At 37.0% G+C, this 27194-nt stretch overlaps 4 protein-coding genes across 10 annotated transcripts; 2 read left to right on the top strand and 2 right to left on the bottom strand.

The window, feature by feature from the left end:
• Positions 1-16: 16 nt before the first annotated feature.
• On the bottom strand, positions 17-1972 carry LOC122302616 (chaperone protein dnaJ C76, chloroplastic-like). The gene is made up of 6 exons (XM_043113953.1): positions 1783-1972; positions 1419-1599; positions 1135-1327; positions 934-1040; positions 658-859; positions 17-537 (listed from the first exon to the last, which is right to left on the bottom strand). Exons 1-6 carry the CDS (start codon positions 1872-1874, stop codon positions 416-418), a joined length of 897 nt encoding a protein of 298 aa, XP_042969887.1. The 5' UTR covers positions 1875-1972; the 3' UTR covers positions 17-415.
• A 305-nt stretch (positions 1973-2277) lies between these two features.
• LOC122302617 lies at positions 2278-6153 on the top strand. Of its 4 annotated transcripts, none has more exons than XR_006240491.1 (7): positions 2278-2610; positions 2717-2836; positions 3577-3690; positions 3788-4014; positions 4644-4691; positions 5485-5768; positions 6023-6153. XR_006240491.1 is itself a non-coding variant. In XM_043113954.1 (6 exons), the coding sequence occupies exons 1-6, from the start codon at positions 2517-2519 to the stop codon at positions 5683-5685; spliced, it is 804 nt and encodes a 267-aa protein (XP_042969888.1). In that variant the 5' UTR covers positions 2280-2516; the 3' UTR covers positions 5686-5976. The 4 variants fall into 4 exon arrangements, 2 of the variants coding, with proteins under 2 accessions (XP_042969888.1, XP_042969889.1); XR_006240490.1 differs by having other exon boundaries at positions 5992-6153; XM_043113954.1 differs by lacking the exon at positions 6023-6153 and having other exon boundaries at positions 2280-2610; positions 5485-5976.
• Positions 6154-9271: 3118 nt separating this feature from the next.
• On the top strand, positions 9272-19583 carry LOC122302614 (DExH-box ATP-dependent RNA helicase DExH17). 4 transcript variants are annotated; one of them, XM_043113950.1, is made up of 28 exons: positions 9272-9451; positions 10641-10731; positions 11119-11302; positions 11544-11705; positions 11962-12199; positions 12312-12348; positions 12424-12470; positions 12737-12774; positions 12928-12949; positions 13079-13291; positions 13402-13558; positions 13646-13697; positions 14289-14360; positions 14496-14545; positions 14657-14774; positions 14864-14927; positions 15001-15084; positions 15202-15327; positions 15417-15613; positions 15699-15887; positions 15992-16243; positions 16335-16384; positions 16654-16671; positions 17358-17437; positions 17514-17712; positions 17802-17839; positions 17939-19009; positions 19101-19583. In XM_043113950.1, the coding sequence occupies exons 2-27, from the start codon at positions 10664-10666 to the stop codon at positions 18922-18924; spliced, it is 3741 nt and encodes a 1246-aa protein (XP_042969884.1). In that variant the 5' UTR covers positions 9272-9451; positions 10641-10663; the 3' UTR covers positions 18925-19009; positions 19101-19583. The 4 variants fall into 4 exon arrangements, with proteins under 4 accessions (XP_042969884.1, XP_042969883.1, XP_042969882.1 ...); XM_043113949.1 differs by having other exon boundaries at positions 10623-10731; XM_043113948.1 differs by having other exon boundaries at positions 10616-10731.
• A 1273-nt stretch (positions 19584-20856) lies between these two features.
• Positions 20857-25235, bottom strand: LOC122302615 (cysteine-rich receptor-like protein kinase 42). Its single transcript, XM_043113952.1, has 6 exons — positions 24105-25235; positions 23383-23496; positions 22914-23264; positions 22423-22657; positions 21836-21980; positions 20857-21715 (listed from the first exon to the last, which is right to left on the bottom strand). The coding sequence occupies exons 1-6, from the start codon at positions 24883-24885 to the stop codon at positions 21332-21334; spliced, it is 2010 nt and encodes a 669-aa protein (XP_042969886.1). The 5' UTR covers positions 24886-25235; the 3' UTR covers positions 20857-21331.
• Positions 25236-27194: the final 1959 nt, after the last annotated feature.

Below are 27194 nucleotides of genomic sequence, written 5' to 3'. Positions count from 1 at the left end.
GGACTTCTAAGCATTATTACGTAGCAATGGCACAGCCATGGTACATATTATTGAAGATTTGTCATCATAATGATGGAATAAAACATAGTTCTATTTTCACATACACGAAAGTGGTAATCAGCCACTTCTTCCTATACTTGGTTATGTTTTCATATATACACGATATGTAACCACCGCTCTTACCCTTAGTTCTATTTTCAGATAGACGCAAGCTGCCATCAGCGCACCTCTTCCTCTTTTCTTCTGGCGCATCCGACGTGAATTAAGTTGGTTCGCATAATCGAAGAGTTGTCTGTAAATGCCACCTCTATGCTTCTCCCGGATAATATCTGATCAAATGACGTTTTGCTTCGCATTGCATAGTTCAGTCTCTGTTCAACATGTTTATCCAAGAATTTCGTCTGTTCAACATGTCTTATCCAAGAATTTCGTTCACCCAGTTCCAAAGCCTTGAAATTCTCTCCATCTTTATTTTCATGCTGGCGTTTGCTCGGGCCTCAGCTTGAGCAGGCGTTTCTTCATCAGCAGTCGCCCGTGCTGAAATTAGAGCTCAATTACTTGAGAACACAGCACAATGCTGCATGCTATAAGCATCTTTACCCTGTTGTATGAGTTACAGTCTATCTAATAAGATCGTATAGAGATTAAAGTTCTTACCATTTCTTGGAGTGCCAGCCTCCTGTTTCAACTGCTTGCTGAAGGAGTTGGCTGCCATGAAAACATTTGCGGGTCTTTCCCAACCTCCTCCAAATACACCATACCCTTCTTTCGGCTGAGGCTGAATCAGGAACTCCAATACTGCCAAGTCTTCTCTATCTACCCAATGGATGCAGTTGACAGGGCATGAATCGACAGATACCTGCAAGTTTTGGAGTCATCCCCAGGTGCAGAACCTTTATAGCAGGATTCAAACCATGATATGACTTGCTTTACCTCTATATTTTGGTCATCATCGCCATATTGTACTTTGACTCTGGCACACCCAAGAGCTTCATCCATTTCGAATGTGTTACTTGCATAGTGTGTGCATTCTCTGCACCCTACCAACAGTTCAATTGCACGTTCAGAGAAAAAAGGTCCCTGATTGGACAATAATGACAGAAAAAATATCCGAATTTTGAGTAGGGAAATTACCTATGCAAGCATTTTCATCGACAAATAGAGCGTGGGGTCTCAAGGGTCCTTTCCATGAACTATAACTTAAGCCAGAGTAATTTGTTTCATATCGTACTCTCTGGTGACCTACAGAAGCATCATAATCCCTCCTCAGATCATCTCTCATTAGCACCTTATAGGCTTCATTGAGCAGTAGAGTATGCTCGTGACCCTAAACAAAGATTGAACACCCTTCAAATTAGCAGTCAGAAAGAATATATCAATTAAGTAGCCTTGCATGAAACCAATTGAAAGGTTATGACCTTTTGGCCTGCAATATCTGGGTGATACTTCTTTTGCAACTTTCTGTAAGCTTCTTTGATTTCCTGGGCGTTTGAATCAACAGAAACTCCAAGCAATTCATAGTAGTTCTTTCCCGCTCTTGCTCTTCCCTCTGCTCTTCTGTTATTGCAACATCTGGTTACAGAGCATCTATGCCTCCATCTTTGAAAACCATAGGACAGGACAGGACAGGAGAAGCATTAGTGCAATCACATACAGAAAACCAAGATCCATACAACTGAGGGATTACTTCTAAGAGAGAGATGGTTCCCAATTTAAATTCAAACAGCTCTTTGCCAAATTCAGGCTCAAAACTCCAAGCTTTTACTAAGATTGTTACATTACCTCGACATGGACTTGTTTGTATCAAAACGGCCATGCACTTGGGAAACTATTGGCACCGAGATTGGGATAATTGAGACAACAGAGAGCGGCATACTTCTTTACTGATCTTTTGTGTCCTGTCAGTTGCCAAACGTGTAGTCCTCGGAAGCTTTTTTCAGGGAGCCCTTATGAAGAAAGAACGTCTGGATATTTGATATTTCAATTTCATCTTTGAAAAGCAAGATATTTTCTAGACACCTTTTTCCACTTTAAGCTCCAGTAACCAATTACATCTTCCCATGTCAGCAGAAGACAAAAGGTCCGGGACCCATTTTCAGATTTTTTTTGTTTTATATATTAATCTTTCATCTATCCATATGGTGGCCTCATATGACATATGTCGCTATAACAACTAGAGTATCGCCAACTCTTTCTTTCCCCCTTTTTTTTCAGAAGCAGCTAGAGAACCGCCTTAATAGGCATTTTACACATTATCGTTGTCCCAAAACTTTGTAACGTCGATGGCATCCCCCTAACGACCTTAAAATCTCCGTGACAATATCCACGAGAAATCACGAGACTACAGGGAAAGCAAAACGACGACGCTAACCCCGTTTTCCTCTCAAAATAAACGTCATAGGTGTGGTAAAAAACATAAGCTATCTCATGGGCAGTAGATTCGCTTCGTTGGTCCGGGAGATCCGTTCGGGTTTTCGAAGGAAAAGTTTTTCAGAACCTGAAATGGTACTGTGAAAATGGCGCACGCGGCCAAGTTTCTCCGTCCAATTAGACAATCTCTCACTCTTATGACCTCGTCTCGTCCACCAATCTCTCAGTGGAGAAAATTCTGTGAGTCTCTCTTTCTCTCTCTGTATTTCACTGGCAAAATTTGTCTCTCCAAACCATCATTGACCGCTTTTCTTGATTTTCTTTGCATTCCATTACTTTCACGCAGACTATGCCAGGTTTGAACCTTTAAAGACGTTGATAAAGGGCCTTGAACCTGTTCTCCGCAACCGTGTCTCAGCATTTCAGCATAAATTAATTACACAGAGAAGATATTTTTGGTTTTCAGGTGATTCGATCTAATTCTAACATTTAGTCTAAATCAGGTTTTTTCATCACTTTAATTCAATCTTAGTGTTACAGCGTGAACGTCAGGAGTTTGTTGCTTATAGGGTGATTATCTATTTTTTCACTTTTATTTAAGCTTAGAAATTGCTAAATAAATGCAAAATCTGGTGGTATAGTCTTGGGTTCAATTGTGAACGTTGCAATAATTTCTCACGTTTTGTATATTTTTTAATCCAAACTTGAAAGTTGCGTGTCGCCATGTCCCCAATCCAAGTTTCACATTTTGAACTTAATATGTTTAGATTTTAGAATCTGTTTATGTAAGTGGCGGGAATGATATGGTTTCTATATTGTGTAACTTTCATCTTTTGGGGTTTTCTGATGATGTTCGTGCTGGCACCGTGATGATAGAACTCATTTCTTAGGCAAGAATATCCTGTTTCAATCTAGTGGGCTAAGCATCACTATTTGGGAAGGGGGTGCCTTTTAACTCGAACGATTTACATCATGAGATGGGTCACGTGGTGTACTTTTCAAAAAAAAAAAAATTCCGAGTTTAACAGTAGTTTCCCAACTTCTACTTTGCTTATTAACTTTTTTCTTTTTCTGGTGAATGCACCGAGGTCCTCACTAATGCAGTGTTTAAACAGTACATGCCTCATTATATTAATTTTTCCTTATATATGTAACTTGTTCAGTTGTTCTATCAGTAATCGGGTTGTTGCAATGACATTCTTGTAGGATGTAAACCAAGTGTTGGATGCCTATTTGGTGCGTCAGTCGCGCTAGGGTCAAAAATCTGTTGGCCTCATGTTGCTTATGCTATGGATGGTGAGCAGAACACCTCGGCTAGTAGTATGGGTTTTATGTTCTTTTTTTCAAGTATCAATACTCTTATCTTGTATCCATAGTTAACTTTCATGCTTTGAATTTCATATTTTCATTAATATAGGTCTTGATATCTTGATGGATGATCACCGCTTGCTGGATACTTCAGATGAGGAAGAAGATCCGCTGGCCTTCTGGACGTTTGCCCGGAAATTCTGGCTACCTGTTTTTTTCTTTCTTTTTGTGTTGACGAACTTGGATCATCCTATTGCATTAATTGCAATTAAAATAATTTTATTACTCCTCAGCACAAATCCCAGTCCTCTTTCAGTCTACGTTTCTGTTGATCAGGTAAGGATGCATTCCATTTTCACCTTGTTTTATTTATGCATTAACAGAAAGCCTAATAAGTAATAAGGAACTTTGTAAACTCTAATCGATTATGGAATGCACAAAGGGGTTTATTGGGTGGCAACCCTTCCCTTGGTGTTTGCTTGGTGAGTTGAAGAACTAGGGGGAATTTTTGAAAGATGAACATCTATTGAATTGTGCTGAACATAATGTGAAAACTTAACTTTCAATTAGTACGTGGTTATCTAATAGGATATATATTTTCATTGTTGTTGATAAATTCTTATGCATAATCCTTGCTATTATGAGTATTATCTTCATCACTAGTACCATTATGACAATTTAGTGGTTGATATAGTAATACATACTTGGGAGTAGACCGATGGTCTATTAGATTTGGGCAGCTGCTTTGAATTTAACTGAGAATTAAGGCTTTGCTGGATGAGGGAGCTATAGATTACAATATTGTCCTATTTGAGCTATGAGGTTGAAATCTCAGGAGTGGACTCTTTGTTCATGTGGGCCTATATGCATATAAAACAAAGATAAAAATTGCTGTTAAAAGAGAAACACGATTATGCACAACTATTCCTTGATGAGCTCTTGACTTCAAACTTTACATGCTGCAGTTATGTCATCAATCTATGCGCCAAGCGCCTCACTTTTACAAAGCAAAGGTGTGTGCCTATCTGCCTTCATATATATATATACATATATTTTCTTATACCTGTTGCAATACAAATCTCAAAGATGTCTACTCCAGTTTTTATGGTATCCAAAAATGCTATATATATGTGATTATGCTCAGTATACAGCTCCTAGTTTCAGTTTTTTTGGACACGTGGGATGTTTTACTTGGGGTTTCAAGTACTTTTCTCATTGAGGCAAGTTGGTTCCACCAATAGATATTAAAAATGGTCATCAAGACCACCGATTTGTATGCCCATTGTGGCCATAGAGATTACCACATGATACGTACAAGGAAAGAAAGGAAAAGAGAACAGAAAAGAGACCAGTTCATTATTTGTTTCCCAATTTTGTATTTTGCATGTTTATCATGCAGCAGTTTCTCACAGCCACTTGTGTATTCATTTCTGAATTTGGATACCTACCTCAGCCAAGACAATTGGCACAATATCCGATCATGTTGTGCCAGTTTGTCCTCAGCAATTATTCAATGGCTCTTCTTCTTATTGGCATCTTAGTCAGTCACATGCACGGTTCATAACAATTTAGAATTGATAGTTAAGGAGAGGATGGAGGGACTTGTTGGGTCACATTGACTCAGAATACAATTTTTTTTTTTTTGGGGGGGGGGGGGGGGGGGGGGTGTGGGGGTGTGTGGTGCAGGGATTGGAGGAAGGGTGTGGGGGGCGGTTCAACTTGAACCCTCCTCCAAGTTTCTTGAATTTTTCACTAATTTGGGTTGCATTTACCCACTTGTAACCACTAGTATCTTTTGCTTTGCAGTCATTGTACGCAAAAAAAGTTGAAGTCCAAGACTATAAGTTCCTCTGCATTGCTAGAGTTGAACTGAAAGAAGAAAAATTCACTTTGGTTGGAATTCTAGGCGGTTGGTGGACTTTGCCGAGACTATTTTCTCAGGAGGCTTTTTCTGTGGTTAGGAATGGAGCTTTTAACCATTATTGGAAAAACAACTGCAGAGGCTAATCAACTGTACTTAACTTTAGCTGCTTCTCGACTTAGTGCTAATGCTTAGTTTCAGCATAGTCCCATCCAACGAAGGCCAGCAGGTATCTTCTACGCAACTTTTGATGAAAGAAGCGAAACCGCAATTGCTCTATACATGAATGGAAACATTCGTTTAGGTCCTTGGTTTTTTAAGTTTTAATATGAGTAAGGTCCTTGGCTTTGGATCAACGATATCCTTTGCACCCCATTTATGAACGACTATTTGTGGATCATCATCATCATTATAATTGTTATGCTTTTGTTTTGTTCTTTCGTCCTTTGCAGTAGGAATTTATTACTTCCTGATTCATTACAGAAAAGAACCAAAAGTTCGAATTCCACAACAGTAAGTCAGTTCTTCTTCTTCGGGTGAGCTCTCTTCAGGCTACTCGGCAGAGAAATGTACCATAAATGAAATAAAGTCGCTCTATAGATACTCTACTAAAACTCATTTATGCAGCATGGGTTATTGGCAGTTAATCCAGTCATATGAACTTTCTTCTCTGTATGCTTCCTAGATTTTGTTTTTGAGCATGTAAGATTTTTCTTTATTCCTGATAGAACCAATTTGAGTGCCTTCTTTACCTTCTAGTAAATACAGTCATTAGCTTGAAACACTGTCGACTTCAAGGAACTTACGGCTTAAACAAATGAAACCCATAATTCCTCCCATCTTTTGAAACCTCATTCGAGCAGGTGATAATCTACATTGACTTTGTTGGGAAAATCAGAGGCAGGGCCACAGAGGATGCCTCCCCATTGAGGGAAGTAGATGAGGGTGATTGGGAGGGTACATATGATCATCATAACACCCCTGAGGGAGATTGATCGTTGTTTGCTTCTAGAATCTAGATTCTGAAAACAACAACTCAGTCACGACTGGCCCCACAGTCCCTCCACTCCCTGTCATTCCTGATATTACTCCTAATGACCTGCAAAACCCACATGGATCTATCATCTTATCAAATTCCGGTGTGTAATATTAAAACTAGCAGTGTTGAAACTGAGTAATTTTTATCGAGAAAGACAGTGAGGCTTGAAATAATTATTTCAAAAACGTCGAAGCTCCTCAATCGTACCAAACGCACGTATACAAACAGAGATGATTTGTCATCGTTTAACGCATCACATTTAGCCACGTAATTTATAAGTTGACAATGCCACATTTCAGAATCCAAGAATTTTTCTTTAATCGTACGTTGGAACATCACAATTACAGAACCCCACAGAGACTCGACTCATCCGAGTGACACACACAGCAAACCAGCCAATCTCTGCACCACCCACAACCCCCATTGCCTACTTCTCATTCCAAATCTATTCCCCATCTCATCAAGAGCACCCCCTTCTAACTATAACGTTGGTCCGCCACTGCTAGGTGGGCAAATGATGCTTAAATGTGCGGTTTAGTATGTTGTCGTGCGTTAATATTCTTAGAGAGTATGCACTATACAGAGTACTAATTTCATGTAAAAATCAATTTAGTACATTTTTGGGGAAGACCTTTCGTCCAATAAACTCAGCCAAATATGAAGGTATAATCAAGTCTGCTTCTTGCATTATTTGGAAAATTATGAAATGGTTGCATGAATTAAATCTGAAGATTAAACCGGGGCATAAAAAGGTTGGATGATGTTTCTATTTTAAGTTCCTTGAGAATTCCGTTGTTGAAGACTAAATTGAAAAAATTTAATTTAATTCGCTGGTTGAATCCCTAACTGATAGAATGACTCTTAATATTGATGGGGCCTTAAAAAGCAATCCTGGGCTTGCTGGTTTGGTGGTATTATTCGAGATCACTGTGGTGAGTTTATACATGTATTCTCCATTCATTTGGGGGTTGGCACAAATGTTTTTGCATAAATTTTGTAGTTAAAGCTGGTGTTTCTTTATGTTACCAGCTTGGTTTTTATGATGTCATTATTGAGTCTAATGCATTGTTGATAGTTAATCGGTACGGAAATAGGAAAATGTCCTCTGCTGCTATGTGAATATTTGGGAGGATATACTTGACTTCAACAAGTTTATAAGTTTTGATATGCAACATATATACAGAGAAGATAGTGGTGTGTCAAAGGGATTAGCTAATTTTGGAGCTTAAGGCATTACTTTGTCTTTCTATTATATTTTACAATTACCTAAAAACTTGTATGGACTTTTTGTTATTGATAAATCTGGTTTACCAAGTTTTAGATGGAAATAGTTTCTTTTGGACATTTGCTTTATTTCTGTTGGAACAATTAATGTAAGCAGTAGTTTTTTTTCCTTCGAATGAAAGGTTTTTACAAGAGCTTTGGTTTTAAGATTTATGTAATCCCCAAAGCTCTTACATGGTTACACTGATTTTAAAAGTTATTTCTACGTAATAAGAGAAGAGATGACTATTAATAAAATTAAGATACTATCTTTCATATTTAAAAAAGAAAAAAAAAGAGAAGACATTTCATCCATATGATTGACAATCTGTGATGTGGCTTTAAGCAATGGCAAAAGCTTATGCTTGTCGTCCTGTACTTGGGATGGAATTGACCATATGTTGATTGACTCTATTTGGATAGTTAAAATGTTTTATCCTATCTTATTATTAGAATTTTTTTAAATTTTTATACAAAATATATTAAACAATTTAACTTTTTTAAATCTCAAAATAATAATAATAATATTAAAAAATAAAATTTTAATAAAATTTTATTTAATTTTCAATTTTCATTTTAACTCATTATATAAACGGCACCTAGGTTAAGAATTGTTGCAGCTAGAGACTAGAGTAAGTTTTCACGAGCTTTTGGGTCGATTGCGGGTCAAGTTAGATATCCATTTCTTCTTCTCTTGTATATGTAACTGTTGTTCTCCCTCACCATCATATTTGCATTTGGCCTTTGACGTGGAAATCATTTAGAGGAAAAATCATTGTGTTCAACTGACTTTTGTCTCAAAAAAAATAAACTGACTTTTGTCAATAATTTTTTTTGCCCCCTCAACTTTTGCAAATAATTGTTTTCATTGATAAAATATATTATACATCCTTCCAAAATTCAAATCGGGCCGGAACTAGAAAATCTAGCTTGGGGAAGATTTATAAAAAAAATTAAATTTAGGTGAGGACAAAATTAATTTTTATGTAATTTACCTTATAAAAAACACTTCAAAAATTAATTTTTAAGCAATTTGGAAGTAAATCCAAACAAGTTCAAGGTCTCAAAGCAGAATATACGTTTAGGTTCCGTTTGAAATTTGGATTGAATTAAAATCAATTCTGTTTAATTTAATTTTAACCTAAGTTTAACATCCAAATATTCAATTTTTAACTTACTATCATTTTAATTCAAAATTTATTTACACATAAGATCTACAATTTTTTTCAACTCAATAATTCTTTATATATAAGATTTATAATATTTTTCAACTTATTCTAAATATATTTAAACTTATATTAGATAAAGTTTATAAAATTTATTTCACTATCTTAATTTATTATTATTTATTAAAATTTAACTTATCTAAATTCAGCTAAACGTGGAAATGACATATGATTTGTTTTACTCGGCCCCGAGGCACCTGTCCCCACGAACCGTAGCCAAGGCTCACACGGTTCATCGCGCAGATACCGGGCAATTCTCCCGCCAAAAAATAGCCTCTTAACGACTTTGCAAGTGGTTCCGTTTCAACTTTCTTCTGCTTCTGCCGTTTCTGTGCGAAACCCTCTCTACTGCGAGCCTGTGGCTTCAACCTCTCGATCTCCAAGGTCTCCTCTCATCCCTCTCTCTCTCTCTCTCTCTCTCTCTCACATACACACACTTTAACAGGCGCGTGCGAAAGAGGAAGCGAAATCAATTCTATTTGATGGTTTTGGAATTGAAGAACCGACAATATCGATTCGTTTCTCTCTTGCAAAAATTTCAAGTATTATGACTGTATATTATAATCTGAGCTGGTCTTTCTTTTGGCTTCAGAAATTGAGCACGGATCGTTCTGTTGCTGCAATTGTTTCATGCGGATCATTTCAAGATTTTAAAGATTATATGACTTCGCCACAACAACAATAATAATAATAATAATAAACTGAGAGATTTGAGAACTAGGGGGAAAGTTTCGATCAAATTAGGAAGAGGTTTCAGTCGTTCGATGAGACTTCTGTTTCTGATTGTCATTTTAATTTGATCGTTCTGTTGCTGCAATTGTTTCATGCGGATCATTTTAAGATTTTAAAAATCAGATGAGTTCGCCACGATAATAAAAAACACTTTCCAACAACGCTAAAAAATAATCAAAATGGCGACTAGCTTTTCATTGAGTGCTGAAAAGATGTGCCGTTGACACACAAAATCTTGCTCAGATATTTGAAACAAGTATATCTTTAATGATATTGTTGTTAAAGGATAAATGGTTTGAATGGTTTTTGGTTCCAGAGTTTGGCTTGTTGAATGGATGAATGAGTTTCTTCGACTCTTAGCTTCAGAAGAATCGGAAGAGATCTGATATGTTCGTTTTCTGCTTAAGTTGAAATATTGTTTTCAATTGCATCTAAGAGCTAAATTGCTACAGAAATTAGTTGCTCTTTGTGGTAGATAAAAATTTGAAAAAAAGAAAAAAAAAACCTCTGTTTGATTGTTTGATAGTAAAAGGTATTAGCAGGACTAGTTGTTTGATAGGATTCAGTTTTTTATGTTATTGAAGAGTCTGGAAATGATTTGTTTTATGAAAAATACGCTTCTTTCAAACATGCTTTTCATTGACACTCAGGTATAGCACTATTATGATGGAAATACCTCCATCTGGATAAGTTCCTGAAGGGTCTTATCAAAAAATTCATGATTCAAGAACAGTTGGATCCTCATTGTGTTTCATGAATATATTAACTTTGTTACCTTTATTATATATTAATTGTCATCATATATCCTGTTTTTAGTTTTCAGGTTATTTGTTTTTCTCAGCTTCTCTAGAAACAAGCAGGATCATGGATTCATATACACTGAAGTCTGTGTTAGATTTGCCTACACATTTTCGTTCAGCTTTTAATTTCAGGTACATTCTAAGTTTTCTGAAGTTGATCTATAGATTTGAAATTTGGATATTTTTCCTACTTGTTTTAATTAAATTATATTATCCTGTGTATAAACCACTGACCATTAGTCATCACCAGGCCAAAATTACTGAAACAAATTTACCCTTTTCATTTGTAAAAGCTACACATAAATGTAAATCTCCAGCAAAAAAAAAAATGCTCTCTCTCTCTCTCTCTCTCTCTCTCTCTCCACATATATGTAGACACGTGTGTGTTTTACACATTATTTTGAAGGTGGAATGATCCCAAATGGTTGCTTTCATGGTCTTCATAAGTTTGCTATCTTCCTGCACTTCACATTTTAACCCACGTAGTAGTTACTATAGTTTTGTTTTGTATACATGCAGGTACTTCAATTCACTGCAGAGTGAATGCTTTCCTGTTTGCTTCCACTCCAATGCAAACATGGTTATTTCGGCACCAACTGGAAGTGGTAAAACAGTGATTTTTGAGCTTTGCATTTTGAGGCTTCTCTCAAAGTTCATCTCTAAAGAGGGAAGGTTCGTCCATTTAAAGGGAACCCTCAAAACAGTAAGTCTCCGGTGCAAGGACACTGCAGAATACATTATTTTCGATCTTCAATGGATGCAGAAAAGTGTAACAATTTTATGACTTGGGCACTGATACCTAACTAGTAATCTTATGACTGCAATTAAAAAAGATAACTCTTCTATTTGACGTTGTTCATGTTATTAAGCTTGGACTTCATATATATCCCCACTCAGTTTCAATTTGTTTATTTTACCTAGATTTTTTTGATTGTGATATGAAGGTCTATATAGCCCCATCTAAGGCCTTAGTTCAAGAGAAGCTCCGTGATTGGAATGAGAAGTTTGGGCCATGGGGGGTAACTTGCCTGGAGCTGACAGGTGATAATGAATTCTACAACGCAAGGAATATACATGAAGCCGATATCATTCTAACCACTCCTGAGGTGAGCATGCATTCCCATTTTGCATGGACATACAAGCTTCAATGCACACAGAGTGCTTGTCTACTTAAAAACAAATTATGTACAAGTGCTGACTTGACCCGGCAGAGTTGTATGCATTTGTACATATTAACTATAAAACGAAAGTACATAGATTTACATATTTAAAGTTTCTGATCATACAGATTTCATTCTTGTATCTTTCTTTTACTGATACTGTAGAAGGATGGCTAAATTAAGTTCTTTTACTTTTGAATAGAAATTTGATGCTGTGACTCGGTATCGCATAAAAGATGGTGGCTTGAGCTTTTTCGGAGATATAGCACTACTACTTATTGATGAAGTTCATCTGTTGAATGATCCACGTGGAGCTACTTTGGAGGCAATAGTTAGTAGAATAAAAATGCTTGCTTGCAAACCTGAGATGAGATCAAGTCCTCTTGCTGATGTCCGATTCCTTGCTGTGTCTGCCACAATTCCAAACATCGAGGACCTTGGTAAATTCTGCAGTTGATATCAATCTTTAAGAGTCAAATATGTTATCATCTTCAAACAACTAAAAGTTTAAAAGAATTTAACAATTTAAACTATGGATACAACTTGCTGCAGCTGAATGGCTTCAGGTTCCTGCTCAAGGAATCAAAAGGTACCCCAGCCGTTTCTGATGAGTATACTTTATTGCTTCAGCAGTTTATCTCATTGGCCTTCCATGTTTTGACAGGTTTGGAGAAGAAATGAGGCCTGTAAAGTTGACCACTAAAGTTTTTGGTACATAGATATAACTTGAACTTTATATTCAAAATTCATCTTACGGTTTCTTTTATTTTTCTGGCCACTAAGTTTTCCACCCAGTTTATTACTTTTCTTGTAATTCACTCTTAACCGAATCTAGGGCACAATAAGGATTTGCCTAAATTCGCATTGCGTTATATGCTGTGTATGACCATGATACTAATGAAGGTGCTGGAGCATATTGTGTAAAATATATCAAACTCCTCATTGTTTTGATATGCTTTGCAACTATCTTTTTTCAGGATATACACCAGCCAAAAATGACTTTCTATTTGAAAGGGTAAGTGTTTTGTTGACTGAGGGTATAATTAATATGAAACCATTTTTTTTATTCTGTTCTAAGACATATCTTGATTTGGAAATATGAAAGTCCAAAGTCATAATCTAAATTGCTTCTCCTACCTCTGATGATTGTATTTGTTTCATTATCCAGCGCCTTCAAAACTATGTTTTTGGTAAGTAGATACCATTGCACTAACTTTCTGATAGATTATTCTTTTAATATATTCTCGTATTGTCTTTGATTTTAACACTATTGAACAAAGAATCAAAGAACTGCAAAGATGGTTAAAAATGATTTGCAGATATTCTCATGCAATATTCAAGAGGACATTCGGCACTAGTTTTTTGTTCAACTAGAAAGGGGGCACAAGAAGCAGCACAGCGCCTGTCTCAAACAGCAATGACCTTTGGTCATTCAAATCCGTTCATTAAAAGCAAAGAGCAGCAGGAAAGGCTTAGGGAAGCATCTCTATCATGTAGTGACAAACAAATGCAATCTTATATCATTTATGGTGGTATAGAGCAAACTTACTCTGCTATAGTGTACTCTGAAGTATCGAATTATCACTATGTTCCTGAAGTTGTTCTTTAGTAAACTCCGAAGTACTAAATTGCATGTTTGCAGTTGGTTATCACAATGGTGGGCTTTGCCTGAAGGATCGCAGTCTCATTGAAAGTCTTTTTCTTAAGGGAGACATTCAAGTTATATGTACTACAAATACTCTTGCCCATGGGATCAACCTACCAGCACATACAGTGGTGATAAAATCAACACAACACTTGTATGTTCAACTATTTAGTCATAAGCTTCATTGTAAATTCCTAAAGCATTTTTCATGTTTAATTCGTCAAATCTTGCATTTTTCCAGCAACAAGGAAAAAGGTCTTTACATGGAATATGACCGGTCCACAGTACTACAGGTGTGGCACTTGTCATAAGCACCTTCCAATGAATGAATGCATTAATATCAGTCTCCTTATGGGGAAAAACGGCATGTATATGTTTCATGATAAATTTGTATAACTGCGCTAAAAGCTTGTTCACATTTAAGTGGTTTTATTACTTGTTTATACAATAATGTCATTTCTGAAAAGAATTTAGCCAAGGAGATGGCATCTGAAGGGATATAGCTTCAGGAGCTGCTTCATCAAGACTACTTAACCTTGATTTTTTTAATTTCATTGCATAAAAAATCCTCAAACTATTGTGCCAATGTGGTAGTCATGATTTCAATGTTGAATTCAATTTCTTCGGTCAACTAGACCAGTAATTTTCTGTGGCTGAGCGGAAAATCACGTGTCAGTACATGGTCATCCTTCTTGGAGTACTTTCTTTGCTAGTAAGAAGTACTATCTTTAGAAGAAGGATTCTTTTCAACTCTAACGTGAGAGAAGGTGCAGTATCTTTAAAAAGTGACAAATTTTATCATGCCGACATGCATATCTGCATTCATTGTGTTATTGCTAAATGTGAAAAAAAATTTGAAGCTAGTCACTTGTCTTGGTGTGCAGATGTGTGGGAGGGCAGGCCGGCCACCTTTTGATGATACAGGAATGGTCATAATAATGACAAGAAGAGAAACTGTGAGACAAACCTTTCTCCCCCTTCTCTGATGTGTCTATAAGTATATTGCTTTATGAATCCTCGGCTATATATTTCTTCATAGTTATTGATTTCCGTTCTGAACTAAGGTTTTATGAATTGTTACATGATATCAGGTCCATTTGTATGAGAATCTTTTGAATGGATGTGAAATGGTGGAATCACAGTATGTTATTTATTCAATTTGATAATTGATTTTGTGCCCTGGGCTGCAGTGAATATTCTGAAAAATTGCGTCCTCTAATCGGGTATAGCTCTTGTTGTCTTCTTACCTCAGATTGCTTCCATGTGTGACGGAGCACTTAACTGCCGAGATAGTTCAACTGACTGTCTCTGATATTACAAGGGCAATTGAATGGATGAAGTGCTCATATTTGTATGTTAGAATGAAAAAGGCATGTGCCTCTGCAGATCTCTTTCAAAACATCATCTGGATACTCCTTTTCATCGAAATAATTTTTTGGAACTTTTAATGCAAAAGCAGAATCCTAAGAATTATTTACTTAAACAAGGGACTTCAAGTGAACAGAAAGAAAGGCACATGCAAGGTACTGATAGCATGCACCAGTCTAATATTTTATTTTTCCTGTCTCCTTTGCTTATAAATGTTCTTTTAATCAGAGATATGTGTTCAGAAAGTTAATGAGTTATCGCAACATCAAATGATCTGGACTGACGAAGATGGTTTCCTCTTGAAGCCACTAGGTATCAGTATCATATACCATAAACAATATTTTGTAATTTTTATGAATGAAAGTTTAAAACACAATATGCAGACCCCTACTAACTGCAGTTTGTAACCTTTTCTTATTTTGTCTTTAGAGCCTGGAAAGCTGATGACAAAGTACTATTTGAAATTTGAAACAATGAAGCACATTATGCAGGCCCCTGTGAACTGCAGTTTAGAAGATGTACTTCATATCATATGCCGTGCTGAGGAGATTGCCTGTACGTATATATCACGTAAATGATCATCTATCCTTTGGTACATGAGAAATCCATTGAATTAGTGATATTTTATTTGCTGGAATGTGAAGGGATACAGCTCAGACGCAATGAGAAGAAACTTCTAAATGACATCAACACTGATAAAGATGGCAGGCTTCGCTTTCACATACTTGGCGATAAAGGAAAACGGAAAAAGCGTATTCAAACTAGAGAAGAAAAAATATTTGTTTTGGCAAATGATTGCTTGACTGGCGATCCTTCAGTCCATGATTTATCCTTGACCCAGGTTTCATTTCCTCATAAATAATGTTGTATTCAGATTTTCTAGATACTTTATATATGAGATTACAGATCTGGTCTCTCTGCCATAGGATACAAATTCTATATGTTCAAATGGGTGTAGAATTGCTAAATGCATGAAAGAGTATTTCTTTCACAAGAAGAATTATAGAGGAGCCTTGAATTCAACAGTTTCAGCAAAATCATTTAATCAAAAACTTTGGGATGATAGTCCATACTTGCTGAAACAATTGCCAGGCATTGGAATGGTGACTGCGAAGGTTTTCTCTATAACTTCTTTTATTATATCTGGTTGCATATTGCTTTCAAAATCTGGGCTAGTAAAATATCTTCTTTCTGCACTTCCTCCTAATGCTATTTTCAGGCTCTACATTCAATGGGAATTAAATCATTTGAGACACTAGCTACAGCTGATCCAAGAAAGATAGAGATAGTCACTGGTCGAAAATTCCCATTTGGGAACCATATTAAGGATTCTTTACTTTCACTACCTCCAAAAGTCGATATGAAGATCGAAGATATCGAGTGCCCCAGACAGGGAAAGTCCAAGCTGGTAGTAACATTGACTAGGCCATTACAATCAGTGCAGTCAACAAAACGGCATTATGCTGACATGGTATGATATCTGGAATCTTATAAGGCATGATATTCACAAATGTTGGTTGTAATGCAACACAAATGTGCTATTTATGGACTCATTTCTGCAGATTATAGGTTCAGAAGAGGACAACTTAATTCTCTTTCATGAGAAAATAAGGTGGTAGTCTCTTTTTTGTTCTCTACATTCAATCACTAGAAAAATTTGGATGGTAGTGCAAGCATAGTACCAAGGGGTGTCTACTAAAGCAAATTCTGACGTCACACATACAGCCATTTTTTCCTTTGACTGGAAAACTTTTTGATTTCCTATACAGATTTGGCAGTCCTACATAGTGGCCTCTTGGTATTATGGTTAGCTCTGTATTCTACCCCTTGTTCCTCAGCCATCCACCTATTGTTAACTCTTTATCTTTATTATTGCAACAGAGTGGATGAGTTCCCCAGGTATGGAAACGTAAACTTGTGGTTCACTCATTTGTTTAATAACTCAGTAACATGTTGAGGCATTCCTATAAGGTATCAGTTCTACGTGAAATTATTATATTATATGAAATATTTTATATGGGCCCAAGGTTTGAGATATGGAGACCTAGGAAAGCAATTATTGACATTAGATTTCTTTTCATTTTCATCAGGATATTGAACGTTTTAAACTGGTAAAACTGCATGTTAACAGCAGCTATTACTATTTAAACTTACGAAGTCTCGATACTGTTGCTTAAACATGAAGAAGGATAAAGCCATTAAAAGTGGAATATACCTTTCTCCCTCCAACTACTACATTTTGCACTATGCACCCCAAATATCGGAATATATTGCACATCTTTAAATTGTCAAAAGTTCAAAACTAACGGTAACATCTTGTCCAATTCCAGTCGTTAAGATAAACGAGAAATAGGTGACATGACACATACTTGACGATTAGATCTTTGCACATTGCAACCTTTTGATGGTTTGAAGGCGAATGGTCATTTTATAATTTTTATTGTTTGAGGGTGCTCATTGTAGCCTGAGTTATAGTTCAATGGAAGAATTACCTTTCCCATTAGTGTCAGGGAGAATGTTTAGTCAAATACCCATGTTATGCACTGCCATTTTCTGAGTCTGGGGTAGCTGATATTTAATTGCAGCCCATATAGTGCGACAATTCTCCTGTCAAACCCCCAGGGAAAGCTGACAATTAAGGCTGATCTTATTTTTGAAGAATACAGTAAGGCCCCTGCGATGATATGTGCAACATTTTTTCACAACTGTGTCTATATTCATTTTGTACAATATTCATGCAGTTGGCATTGATCTCCGCCAAAAACTTCTATTGATGAAAGAGAACAATATAAGCCTGAATCACAAACAGAGAAATAAGCAGACTTCCACTTTTCTTCCAATGGAGGATGTGTGTGTCATAGATGACGATGAAACTACATCTGGAGTTTCAGCCAAAGAGCTTCGTAATTCCGCCAACTCTAAAAGGGAAAATGATTCCATGTAAGTATCCTGTCGACTGTTTTTTGGATCTCACTGCCGGGTCATGCAGATATGGTTTTTGAAAGATACACTGGCGTTTTTTGTTCTAGGCCCAGTTTCAACCTCATAGATGAAGAGATGGGAGAAGGTATACCACAAAAAGGAAAAGAAAAATCCTAGGCGTTTGTTAAGGTGTACCATCTTTCTTCCCTTTCAGTTACCACGTCTACCAATCATATCACTGCAGGTGAGACTGATGTTGAACTTCAAGAAGACGAATGCAAAATCATCACTGAACAAACAGTATTTGACCACATTCGCGAAAAGGCCAAAAAGTTTCCTGTCTTGGCTGCATCAAGTAATGCCCGTTCTCCATCATCAGAGGCCCTGCCTCTCACAAGAAAACGCACGCTCGGGCAGCTGCTTGAACTCCACAGAGAAGTAGAAGTTCTGGAGGAGACAGGCAGAAACAAGATTCCACGACAGGGCGGGGCTAATCCGTCTTCAGAATCCAGAGAGGTAGAACATAATGGAATTAATACTAACAAATGTATAACTCCAAAGCCCCAAGTTACTGCCAGAAGCTTGGGTGCCGCGATCGAAGATTGGCTTCCTCCAGAACCTGAACAAGGGGCATTCAAGACTTTAACTGAGGAGTCGATATTTGATCACATATCGAAAAAATCTAAGAATTTTCCAGTGATCAATAAATCGAAGACCATAATTTCTGAACCGTCACTCTGGACGCAGGAACACTCCGAGGGTCGAGATGAGTTCGGTAGTTCTGCTTCTGAAACATTGAAGGATACGAATTCAGATAAAGTCTTGAAAGATACAATAGTCATTTCAGATTTTGAACCCAGTGAGGTGGAAAAAGATGCATGTTCCAAGGAAAGCACAAAAGTCAAACACAATTTATTTCCTGGAAGCTCATCTGGCACATTTGGGTTACTGAATATTCCTCCCAGAGCTTCAGGCACCAATGGTGATCTATCATCTATTAAAATGCTATCTTTTGATATTTCTATGTTGAAGAACAATGAGCAGATAGCAGACCCAGTGAGCTCCACGAAAAGTAGCAGGAAGCAGCAACACTCTCCAAGAGAGTCTAAAAGACAGCAGTGTTCTCGAAGTGAACCCAGAAGGCAGTTCTGCTCGTCGGAAACAGCTAGCGAAACCAGAGAAGCAGATTCATATCTTGGGTTTAAGAGTGTCTTTTCATTTCTCCTCTGATACTTCTTTCGCCAGGGTATTAAAGGATTGTGCGATCAGAGTCCTTTAAATTTGATTCAATCACATCAGTTTCTAACTAGACAAGGTGCGTATATTTTCCAGAACCTCATCCGATAATTCATCTAGTCAATGATCAACATTTGAAATATGATCTGGTGTCAAATTTTGTGAATCAGAAATCTTGTTCGAACCGACGCCACCCCTCTAGGCTCGAGACATTTACTGCAACTACGCTCTTTTACAACACGTATCATCATCAGCCATGTTGTAAAAGAGCATAATGGAAATAGTCAAAATTCAGATTCTTACCGTACATATCAAGGTTTGGTAGACCCAATTCTTTCCTCATTATTAAGGCAGTGCAAGATGACGGGGGAAGAAGAATAATAGGCCCAAAACCTCAAGTGTATGGGGACCTAGCCATGTTATAGCAAACTCACTCTAGGTAGTAGTACTAGTAGAATAAAGAATTTGGATTTGGTCACTATCGCTTGCTTGAGTCTATTCCTACGCGAATTAAGGAGAAAATTTCAGATGGTACATATACCAAACACATTTAGATGGGAAGTCTTCGAAAAAAACATAGCCGAATAATTATTTGAGTAGGACTGCACGCATGCACAATATTATATATATTGGAAAGTAGTCTCGTTTTATCAGTATTTTGTTTCAATTTAGATTTTAAATTTTAAAATTTTTACAATTTTCTGAAACTGAAACATAAACACGTATAATTATGTAAATAAAATTGTAAGTATATATAATATTTTTCATTATTTATTTAAAAATCCAATTAAAGAAGTAAAAACAATGAATTATGAAAGGAAAACTTATAAGGAATTCAAAAAAAAAAAAAAAAGGTCTTAGATGCTTAGCCACCCCCATATAACTTCAATTGTTACCATAGAATAATTTTTACATAGAAAAATATAGTTGCAAGTATAATTGTGCACTAATCTGTGCACCAATGTGATGTAATTAGTTAAAAAATAAATTTTATTGAAAACAGTGTTAATTTAAATTTTAAGTATGAATAAATCAGTATTGGTACACAGATTAACAAAAGGAAAATTAACAAAAGGAATCGGGAAAATTAATCTTGCTTTGCTCTGACTTCACGAAGCACCTCGTGGTCCCCGTCTGATTGAAGAGATCTTCTACGGGAAAAGCCGGTGGCCTCAAGGCAGGCTACCTTTGGAAAACGCAGGAATATCCGATGAAGATCAAGGAAGAAATCAGCATTGAGGTGGAAGCTGAATTGTCCATTACATAGTTTGACTGAGAACCGATTTATTTCTCCAGCTTTCATAATATTCCTGGAGTCACTCAAGTTTTACATAAAATGAAGCGAAGGAAGGGCGTCATGAGTCATGACGTGTAAAAGAGCAACAAGAGGCATGGAATGGGTGGATTTCAGTTTGTTTCGGATCGTAAAGGACGAAAGGGTGGGTCTCTCTTAATTCTCCATTATGTACTTTTCTCGACCCCTCCTCCCCCCTATCATTAGAAGAAGCTATGCATATGCTGCTTATCTGTTTGTTATAACTCGTTGATGTGAGGTTGGAGTCATTTGCTTTCTTCGTTTTCCACGTCTTCTTGCAGTTCAATATCATCTAAATGCTAGGGCCCGAGTAAAGTAAGTTTCAGCCACGTCCACTAACAGATGGACCCGATAACATGAACGACAGGGACAACATTTGCGGCAACATCATCTTTACTTCTCATGTCCACATGAATGAATCGCATTGCTAACTGATACTGGCATGTCCCTGCCCGGTTCCATGAATCGTTTGTCCCCACCTACCTACCGTATGCTGCACTATTTAATTCTGGATGGGCTCTTAACATGAACATTAAATACGTTTTAGATTCGGAAAGTAGAGAGTGATATATTTCACCCCAATGAATAAAATGACCAAAACAAGACAAACGAAATCAACATATTTAGGTTTATGTATTTGAAACATACCGACATGTCAACTTGTGTATGCATTGAGCAAGTGGGGTACCAGAAACTACCCTGCTTATTCAACTTTTGATGCTTGTGAAGCAAGCATTTAAGTGTTGGAAGAAGGCCAGAGAGCAAAAATATGTTAGCAAACTCCCTGAACTTCGTCCACACCCTGAATACAAAAACAACCACAAAAAATAAATGGCCTGAATTTGCTTGGCTCTTGGCGTAGATTTACCATTGAAGTTCCAAATTAGCAAATAACTATGCCATCTGTAGCATCTCCTACTCTTGAGTTTGCTCATAAAGCCCCTCGAGGTTCAATGTAAGCGCCAGGTGATCGATCATAGCCTTGTTGCTTAGAGGGTGCTTTGCCGTATAGAATCAAGCAAGACTTCAAACTTACAGATCTGAGTTTGATAATTTCACATTGCTATGCTTACATTAGTGTTTTCATTAGAAATTTCGCTCGGATTTACTTCTGCAGGACTTCGATAGCCCATCTGAACTGTCGATACTAGAGGACTCTGAAGTGTAGGATGCCTCGATCTTTGTTGCCGCATATGACTCTAAGCTGTTCATGTTATAGGACTTCATGGAGCTGGTTGACTCTAGCACATTGGCACTCAGGAAAGGAGGTTGGTTTGGTATAGGAATCTCACATTGTCTATTAGTTAGTAGCTGAATTACCTCGTCCATTGATGGTCTCAAAGCAACTGAAGCTTGTGCGCACAAAAGGCCAATTTGAAGCACCTCTGATGCCTCTTTTACAGGAAATTCCTCTCTCAGGCGAGGGTCAACAGCTTCAGCCAATTTATTTGCTCTGTAGAGTTTCCATACCTGAGATAAAAATGGAATATACCAACACAAGCAAACAGCTTAAGAGATAGAATGGATCTCATCTTCTTTCGCCCTATATGGAGAATGGACATATAACATTGACACGGGTGCAAGTCTTACTGTTTGTAGAAGAGAACCAGAGTCCTCAATGAAGGCATTGTTCCTCCTACCGCTTACAATCTCCAGGACCAGCACTCCAAAACTAAAAACATCTGCTTTCTCTGTGAGTTGTCCTCGAACAAGATACTCAGGAGCCATGTAACCTCTGTTCCACCAAAAGATAAGCAAGTTTAGAAAGGAGAAGACAATTGAGGCAAGGAATGTTGTTCAGGGACCGTAAGGTGGGAAACCATTGACAAGAACAGCTGTAACAGGTTGAAACAATGCTGTATTTCTTCCCCCCCTTCTCTCTCTCTCTCTCTCTCTCTCTCTCTCTCTCTCTCTCTCTATATATATATATATATATGTATGTATGTATGTATGAATGTATGTGTACAAGAATTGACCTCAACTGCAATGGAAAAGACTTGAATCAGGGAATGCATGCCTCCATGGTGTAAAGAAAAACGTATGAGAGACATACTGATGATGATGATGATGATAATAATACACTAGCATATTATGTTCAATAAATAAATCTGAAATTATAAATTACAAATCGTAGACGAAGGAATTGAAACACCAAACTTAAATAACCTTTTACTTACAGTGTCCCAGCAATGCCAGTACTAAGATGAGTTTGATCAGGGGCAAAACATCGAGCAAGGCCAAAGTCGGCAATCTTTGGAGTGAGATTTTCATCCAGTAGAACATTGCTGCTTTTTATATCCCTGTGAACTATCCTTACTTTAGTACCTCCATGAAGATATGCAAGCCCTTCAGCTGTTCCAACAACGATGTCAAACCGCTGCTTCCAATTTAGAATCTGGGCTTTATTCTTATCTGCAAAGGAGGTAGAGTCGTAGAGATGATCACCACTGTGAAATTGCAGTCCTACTCCCCCCCCCCCCCACCCCCATTTCTTAGCTTCTTCTATGTTTTCAATTGCAAAATATATGTTACAAATTCAGCAATGACTTAAATCCAGCAGTGTAACAAGCATATTCATGTCCAAATATTGTTTTCCCCCCAGGTCAGGGTAATACCAATTTAACAGTATGGAATGCCAATTTCAGGACTATAAAGAGGGGAAAATTACCAAAAATGAACTGATCGAGACCCCTGTTTGGCACATACTCATAAACCAGGAGGCTCTCAGGGCCTTCAATGCTGCAACCCAAAAGTTTCACAAGATTCTTGTGATGAATTCCAGTGATTAAGTTTACTTCATTGAAAAATTCATCCACCCATTGCCTGGTATTGAATATCAATCTCTTAACAGCAACGGTTTTCCCATTTGGAAGAGTCCCCTTGTATACAGAACCAGCTCCTCCTTGGCCTATTTTCTTCGAGGGATTAAAGTAGTCTGTTGCCTTCTCAAGAGTTTCATATTTGAAATTCAAATCAGACTTGTTAATACTAGTCGAAAATTTTCCCAGATTGCTGCGCTCTGAACACAAGAAAAGAGTAACGATTTAGAAAACTAGTGCATTATAAGTCCCTATAGAAGCTATTGTAATGCATGAGAAACCACCATGATTCTTGTTTCAATCATGACAACATCTCACCTTCATTGATCCGTAATAATCTTGCATAGCATGCATATGTGACAAACAGAAAAAGCATTATGAAGGCTGCTGCCGATAAAACAATGGCTACGATGACTCCTGTTCGAGAAGAAGCTGGATAACATCAAACACAGAGAGGGAGCAATTAGTCAACAACATTATCAACTTTTCAGAGAATATCAAATATCACCATACATCGGAGAAAATGACATAAATTGAGGAAGTTTGAAAGAAAAAAAAGAAGGCAATGAAACTGCCGGAGTAAGGAGTAGACGGTCAAGAAACGAAACCCCAACTTTCAATTTGGCTGCCCAGAAAATGGTGGCAAAGAATAGAAACCTTTCGTTCTGAAACCCTTCTCGGCGTAACCATTTGAGACCCGAGAAATTAAAATCTCTACTCAAGTGAGACTAATCAAGCACTTTCCACGCTGGGTTGTTTAGATAATCACATTCAAAAACTTCGGTCTTCACTTTCTTTTCCCTTATCAGTTCCCAGAAAGGTTAAAGTGAGAAGCACTACAAATTGGGGAGGGGACGTAACCAAATACCCCGGATTACCCAGAAGAACTGGAACTCAGATTACCCGTAGCTATTACGGCTGTCTAGATATACTCTCGCGCAACACAAACGAAAACTCAATCTTTATTCACAATTTTATTCCGATTCACTCCACAAACTCAAATAAATCACAACTTCCAAAAAGAACGAAAAGGAAATTACCGTGAGCACCATTCTCTGCTTCTCCCTTATCATGGTAAAACTTCTCAGTCGAATACCTCAAATAACACCCAGCATTCAGCCCTCTCCCTTCCCTCCTAGGCGCGCATCTCCTCACCGCCTTCCCCGCCTTCTCCAGGCACTCCCTGCATCCCTCGCTCCCAACACTCTTCCAACACTGCGCTAACGCAAACACTCCATCCACTTCCGCCAAGCCAAACCCTTTGTTTGCCACGGCAGCCCTCGTAACGTTCCCAATCACAAACCCAACAGTCTTAACAAACTCAAACCTGGCGACTCGATCCACCACCATACCATTTTTTGAGCTACAGTTCACATTGTCGATTAAAGGGTTGGTAGCTTCATGGTAGAAGCTGTAGTTATCGTAGCGCAGGAAGCAGCCATCGAGGTGAATGCTAGCTGAGATGGAGGGAAGGCAGCGAGGAAGATTGGTGCGGCTTGCAGCATAGCAAAGGAGGCAGTCAGTGTGGGAAAGGTCTTGGAAACATTGGGCTAGGCCGTACATGGGCGGAGTGGAGTTGACAAAGTGGGTGCCCCAGTGTTTGGTGGTGATGAGCTGGGATAGGCTCTCCATTTCTTTGACAAAGGTAGGGATGAAGTGGGCGGATGGTGGGGGCTTGAAGCCACAGTAGAGTCCGGACTGAGATATCCGGGGATCGGAGAGGGAGAAAGAGAACAGCAAGAAGAAAGTGAAGAAGAAGACCCACGTTAGATTTTTGCAGCTTGGGAGCAAAAAATGCACGGAATTCATTGTGTTTATCATGAAGATGTGGCTTCGTAATCCGCAGATCAGCAATAAGGTTACTGGCTATAGAAGCGAAACCATGAAGTCGAAATTAACAGCTCACATGGGGTTGGCTTCTACTTCTGTTCTCGTTCTTCTAATTTCTATGTTGTTTTTACCCTTTTCTTGTCCATCATTACTTTTAAGCTTTTTGTGCTCTTTATGGAGGAGTTGGAGGTCTACATCGTAGATAATTTATCATCATTAATTCTTCTTTACGAAATTTGTTTATATTCGCTCTATATTTTACTTTGAATTGTATTATATGTATAATATTATTAGATAAACTAATAAAAAAATAGCTTGAGCGAGCACTAAACGCAAGGAAAAAGGATGTAGAATCCGAAACTTCAGGAGAAACCTTTTCCACGAAACTTGAACGCAAGAAAAAGGAAATTATCGAGGAAAAGCGTACGTTGTTGGTACCTACAAGTTGACAGACGGAAAGTAGTTTAAAATTATAGCGCATAACAATTAACACGTGTTCAAAACTTACTTATATTGATTTTTTTAAAAATCATTTGTCTCGAGTTCTGAGTTGTACAGAAAAATACTTTTGCTCGGTTTGGATTAATCTTAATCTATTTCATTTTATTTAATTATTATAAAATTTTTTATAAAATATAATAAATAATTAAAAATTTTAAAATATCATAATAATAATAAAATTAAAAAAATAATATTTTATTAAATTTTTATTTTTATTTCAACTCAATTATCTTAAAGATAGCATTTACGTATCTGTCAAACGTACTTGTCAGAAAACTTCTCACCCGAAGTATACTATTCTTAACTTGTATCTAATGTGACAATGTCCACTCGGATGGAAGAGTTATTATATTTTGGTTGAACTTTCCCAATGACCATTCCATTTCATTCTAGAAAATGAAAATGATAGGAGAGGAAAATACTACTTGATATTCCAAGTCTCTTTAGAGCAAGTTGACTGGAAAATTTGCATGGGAAACGAACCTTCCTTCATCGGAAGTGCCTCCCAAGTCTACGTACACCACTTTTGAATAGAGATATTTTCCATAAACGAGGGTTGACAATTGTATCTTCTTGCAAAGACAGTAGATATGTTTGATATTATCATTAATTTGCACAAAGGAAAGACTGAAAATATTACCAGTTTTACAATAAAAATCTTGTAAATTGAGTTGGAAGTTCATGCTGTCGCATTATCAATATTGTAATAAATAGAGTTTTAACTATTTCTTCTAGAAACTTGAATGATTATTATTTGTTTATGCTTATTATTTGTTTTTACACATTTTCTTTAGATATGTTCCTCGTTATGATTGTTTGGTGTTTTCAGTTTCTTTGGTTTTAGAATTTTTCTATTTTATGATTTTCTTGATACATGTTCCTGGATTGATGGTTTGATTGGTAGTAGTTACTGAATTTCTCTATTTTCATGCTTCAATGCTTATGCTTATGCTTCAATTCTATTTTCTTGAGACACCTGAAAGACATACTGAATGACAACTTACCAATCTGTTTTGCCTTGTATGTTAGCTGTGTTTTATGGTTAGTTCATATCTTTGTTTGTGTTTATTTGGATATATATATAGCCAACTTCAGCAACTTAATTTTTTGTTCTTGATGATGTGAACTTTGGAACTTCTGATTTTGCATACACTGCATATTCAATTATGCTATGAAACCTTACTTTGTGATTTCTTTACTCTTTCTGTAGTGAAAATAATAATTTTGGATATTTTTGATATAATATCTTGCTGGGCATGTTAACTTTCTGAATGGCTTGCTTGAACATTGCTTATATAGTTTCTCGAATATGGAAGTCTCAAGCAATGTTCAAGAAATATTAGGGAACTAGACTTGGATTATGTTTGTGTACTTGGATTGATGTATTTCTTGAAATTTGCTGATCATTTCAAGAAATACACCTATCATTTTAGTCTAGATAGACATATTTCTTGTATATTTCATATGTACTTGGATTGCACCTTTTAAGGAACTCTTTTAAGGAACTTTTATTACTTATAAAAAAAAAAAAATGGTCTTACTACTTTTAAAAAGGATACTAGACTACATTTTCCTCCTTGGATACTTTTTTAAAAATTGAGAATGCAATTCACGATCATAGATTTGATTTCTACAGGTTAACAGCCTGCGGCAGGAGTTGCAAATGTTGGCATCAAATAGACCCATTACAATTGTAACTGCAAGTCAAAGAGGTTGCTTTTACACACCTTGTTTCAACTAAGCTCTATTTATGGATTTTTTGAGTTAGTTCTTTTATTTTAAAATGAAAGTCTAAAAAT

This window comes from Carya illinoinensis, chromosome 3, assembly GCF_018687715.1.
Source record: "Carya illinoinensis cultivar Pawnee chromosome 3, C.illinoinensisPawnee_v1, whole genome shotgun sequence".
In the NCBI taxonomy this organism is placed as follows: Eukaryota; Viridiplantae; Streptophyta; class Magnoliopsida; order Fagales; family Juglandaceae; genus Carya; species Carya illinoinensis.
This window is presented reverse-complemented; position numbering and strand designations above follow the sequence as displayed.

Bases quoted from the DNA above. Each gene is read 5' to 3' on its own strand.
- LOC122302614 (XM_043113950.1), top strand. From the start codon at position 10,664: ATGGATTCATATACACTGAAGTCTGTGTTAGATTTGCCTACACATTTT. The intron at 13,559-13,645 runs GTATGTTCAACT...GCATTTTTCCAG, and splicing joins ATAAAATCAACACAACACTT to CAACAAGGAAAAAGGTCTTT. The intron at 13,698-14,288 runs GTGTGGCACTTG...CTTGGTGTGCAG, and splicing joins ACCGGTCCACAGTACTACAG to ATGTGTGGGAGGGCAGGCCG.
- LOC122302616 (XM_043113953.1), bottom strand. From the start codon at position 1,874: ATGCCGCTCTCTGTTGTCTCAATTATCCCAATCTCGGTGCCAATAGTT. The intron at 1,328-1,418 runs GTCATAACCTTT...ATCTTTGTTTAG, and splicing joins CAGATATTGCAGGCCAAAAG to GGTCACGAGCATACTCTACT. The intron at 1,041-1,134 runs GTAATTTCCCTA...AACTGTTGGTAG, and splicing joins CGATGAAAATGCTTGCATAG to GGTGCAGAGAATGCACACAC.
- LOC122302617 (XM_043113954.1), top strand. From the start codon at position 2,517: ATGGCGCACGCGGCCAAGTTTCTCCGTCCAATTAGACAATCTCTCACT. The intron at 4,015-4,643 runs GTAAGGATGCAT...TACATGCTGCAG, and splicing joins TCTACGTTTCTGTTGATCAG to TTATGTCATCAATCTATGCG. The intron at 4,692-5,484 runs GTGTGTGCCTAT...TTTGCTTTGCAG, and splicing joins CTCACTTTTACAAAGCAAAG to TCATTGTACGCAAAAAAAGT.
- LOC122302615 (XM_043113952.1), bottom strand. From the start codon at position 24,885: ATGATAAACACAATGAATTCCGTGCATTTTTTGCTCCCAAGCTGCAAA. The intron at 23,265-23,382 runs GTGAGATGTTGT...TCTTGTGTTCAG, and splicing joins ATTATTACGGATCAATGAAG to AGCGCAGCAATCTGGGAAAA. The intron at 21,716-21,835 runs GTAAGACTTGCA...TTTTTATCTCAG, and splicing joins CTGGTTCTCTTCTACAAACA to GTATGGAAACTCTACAGAGC.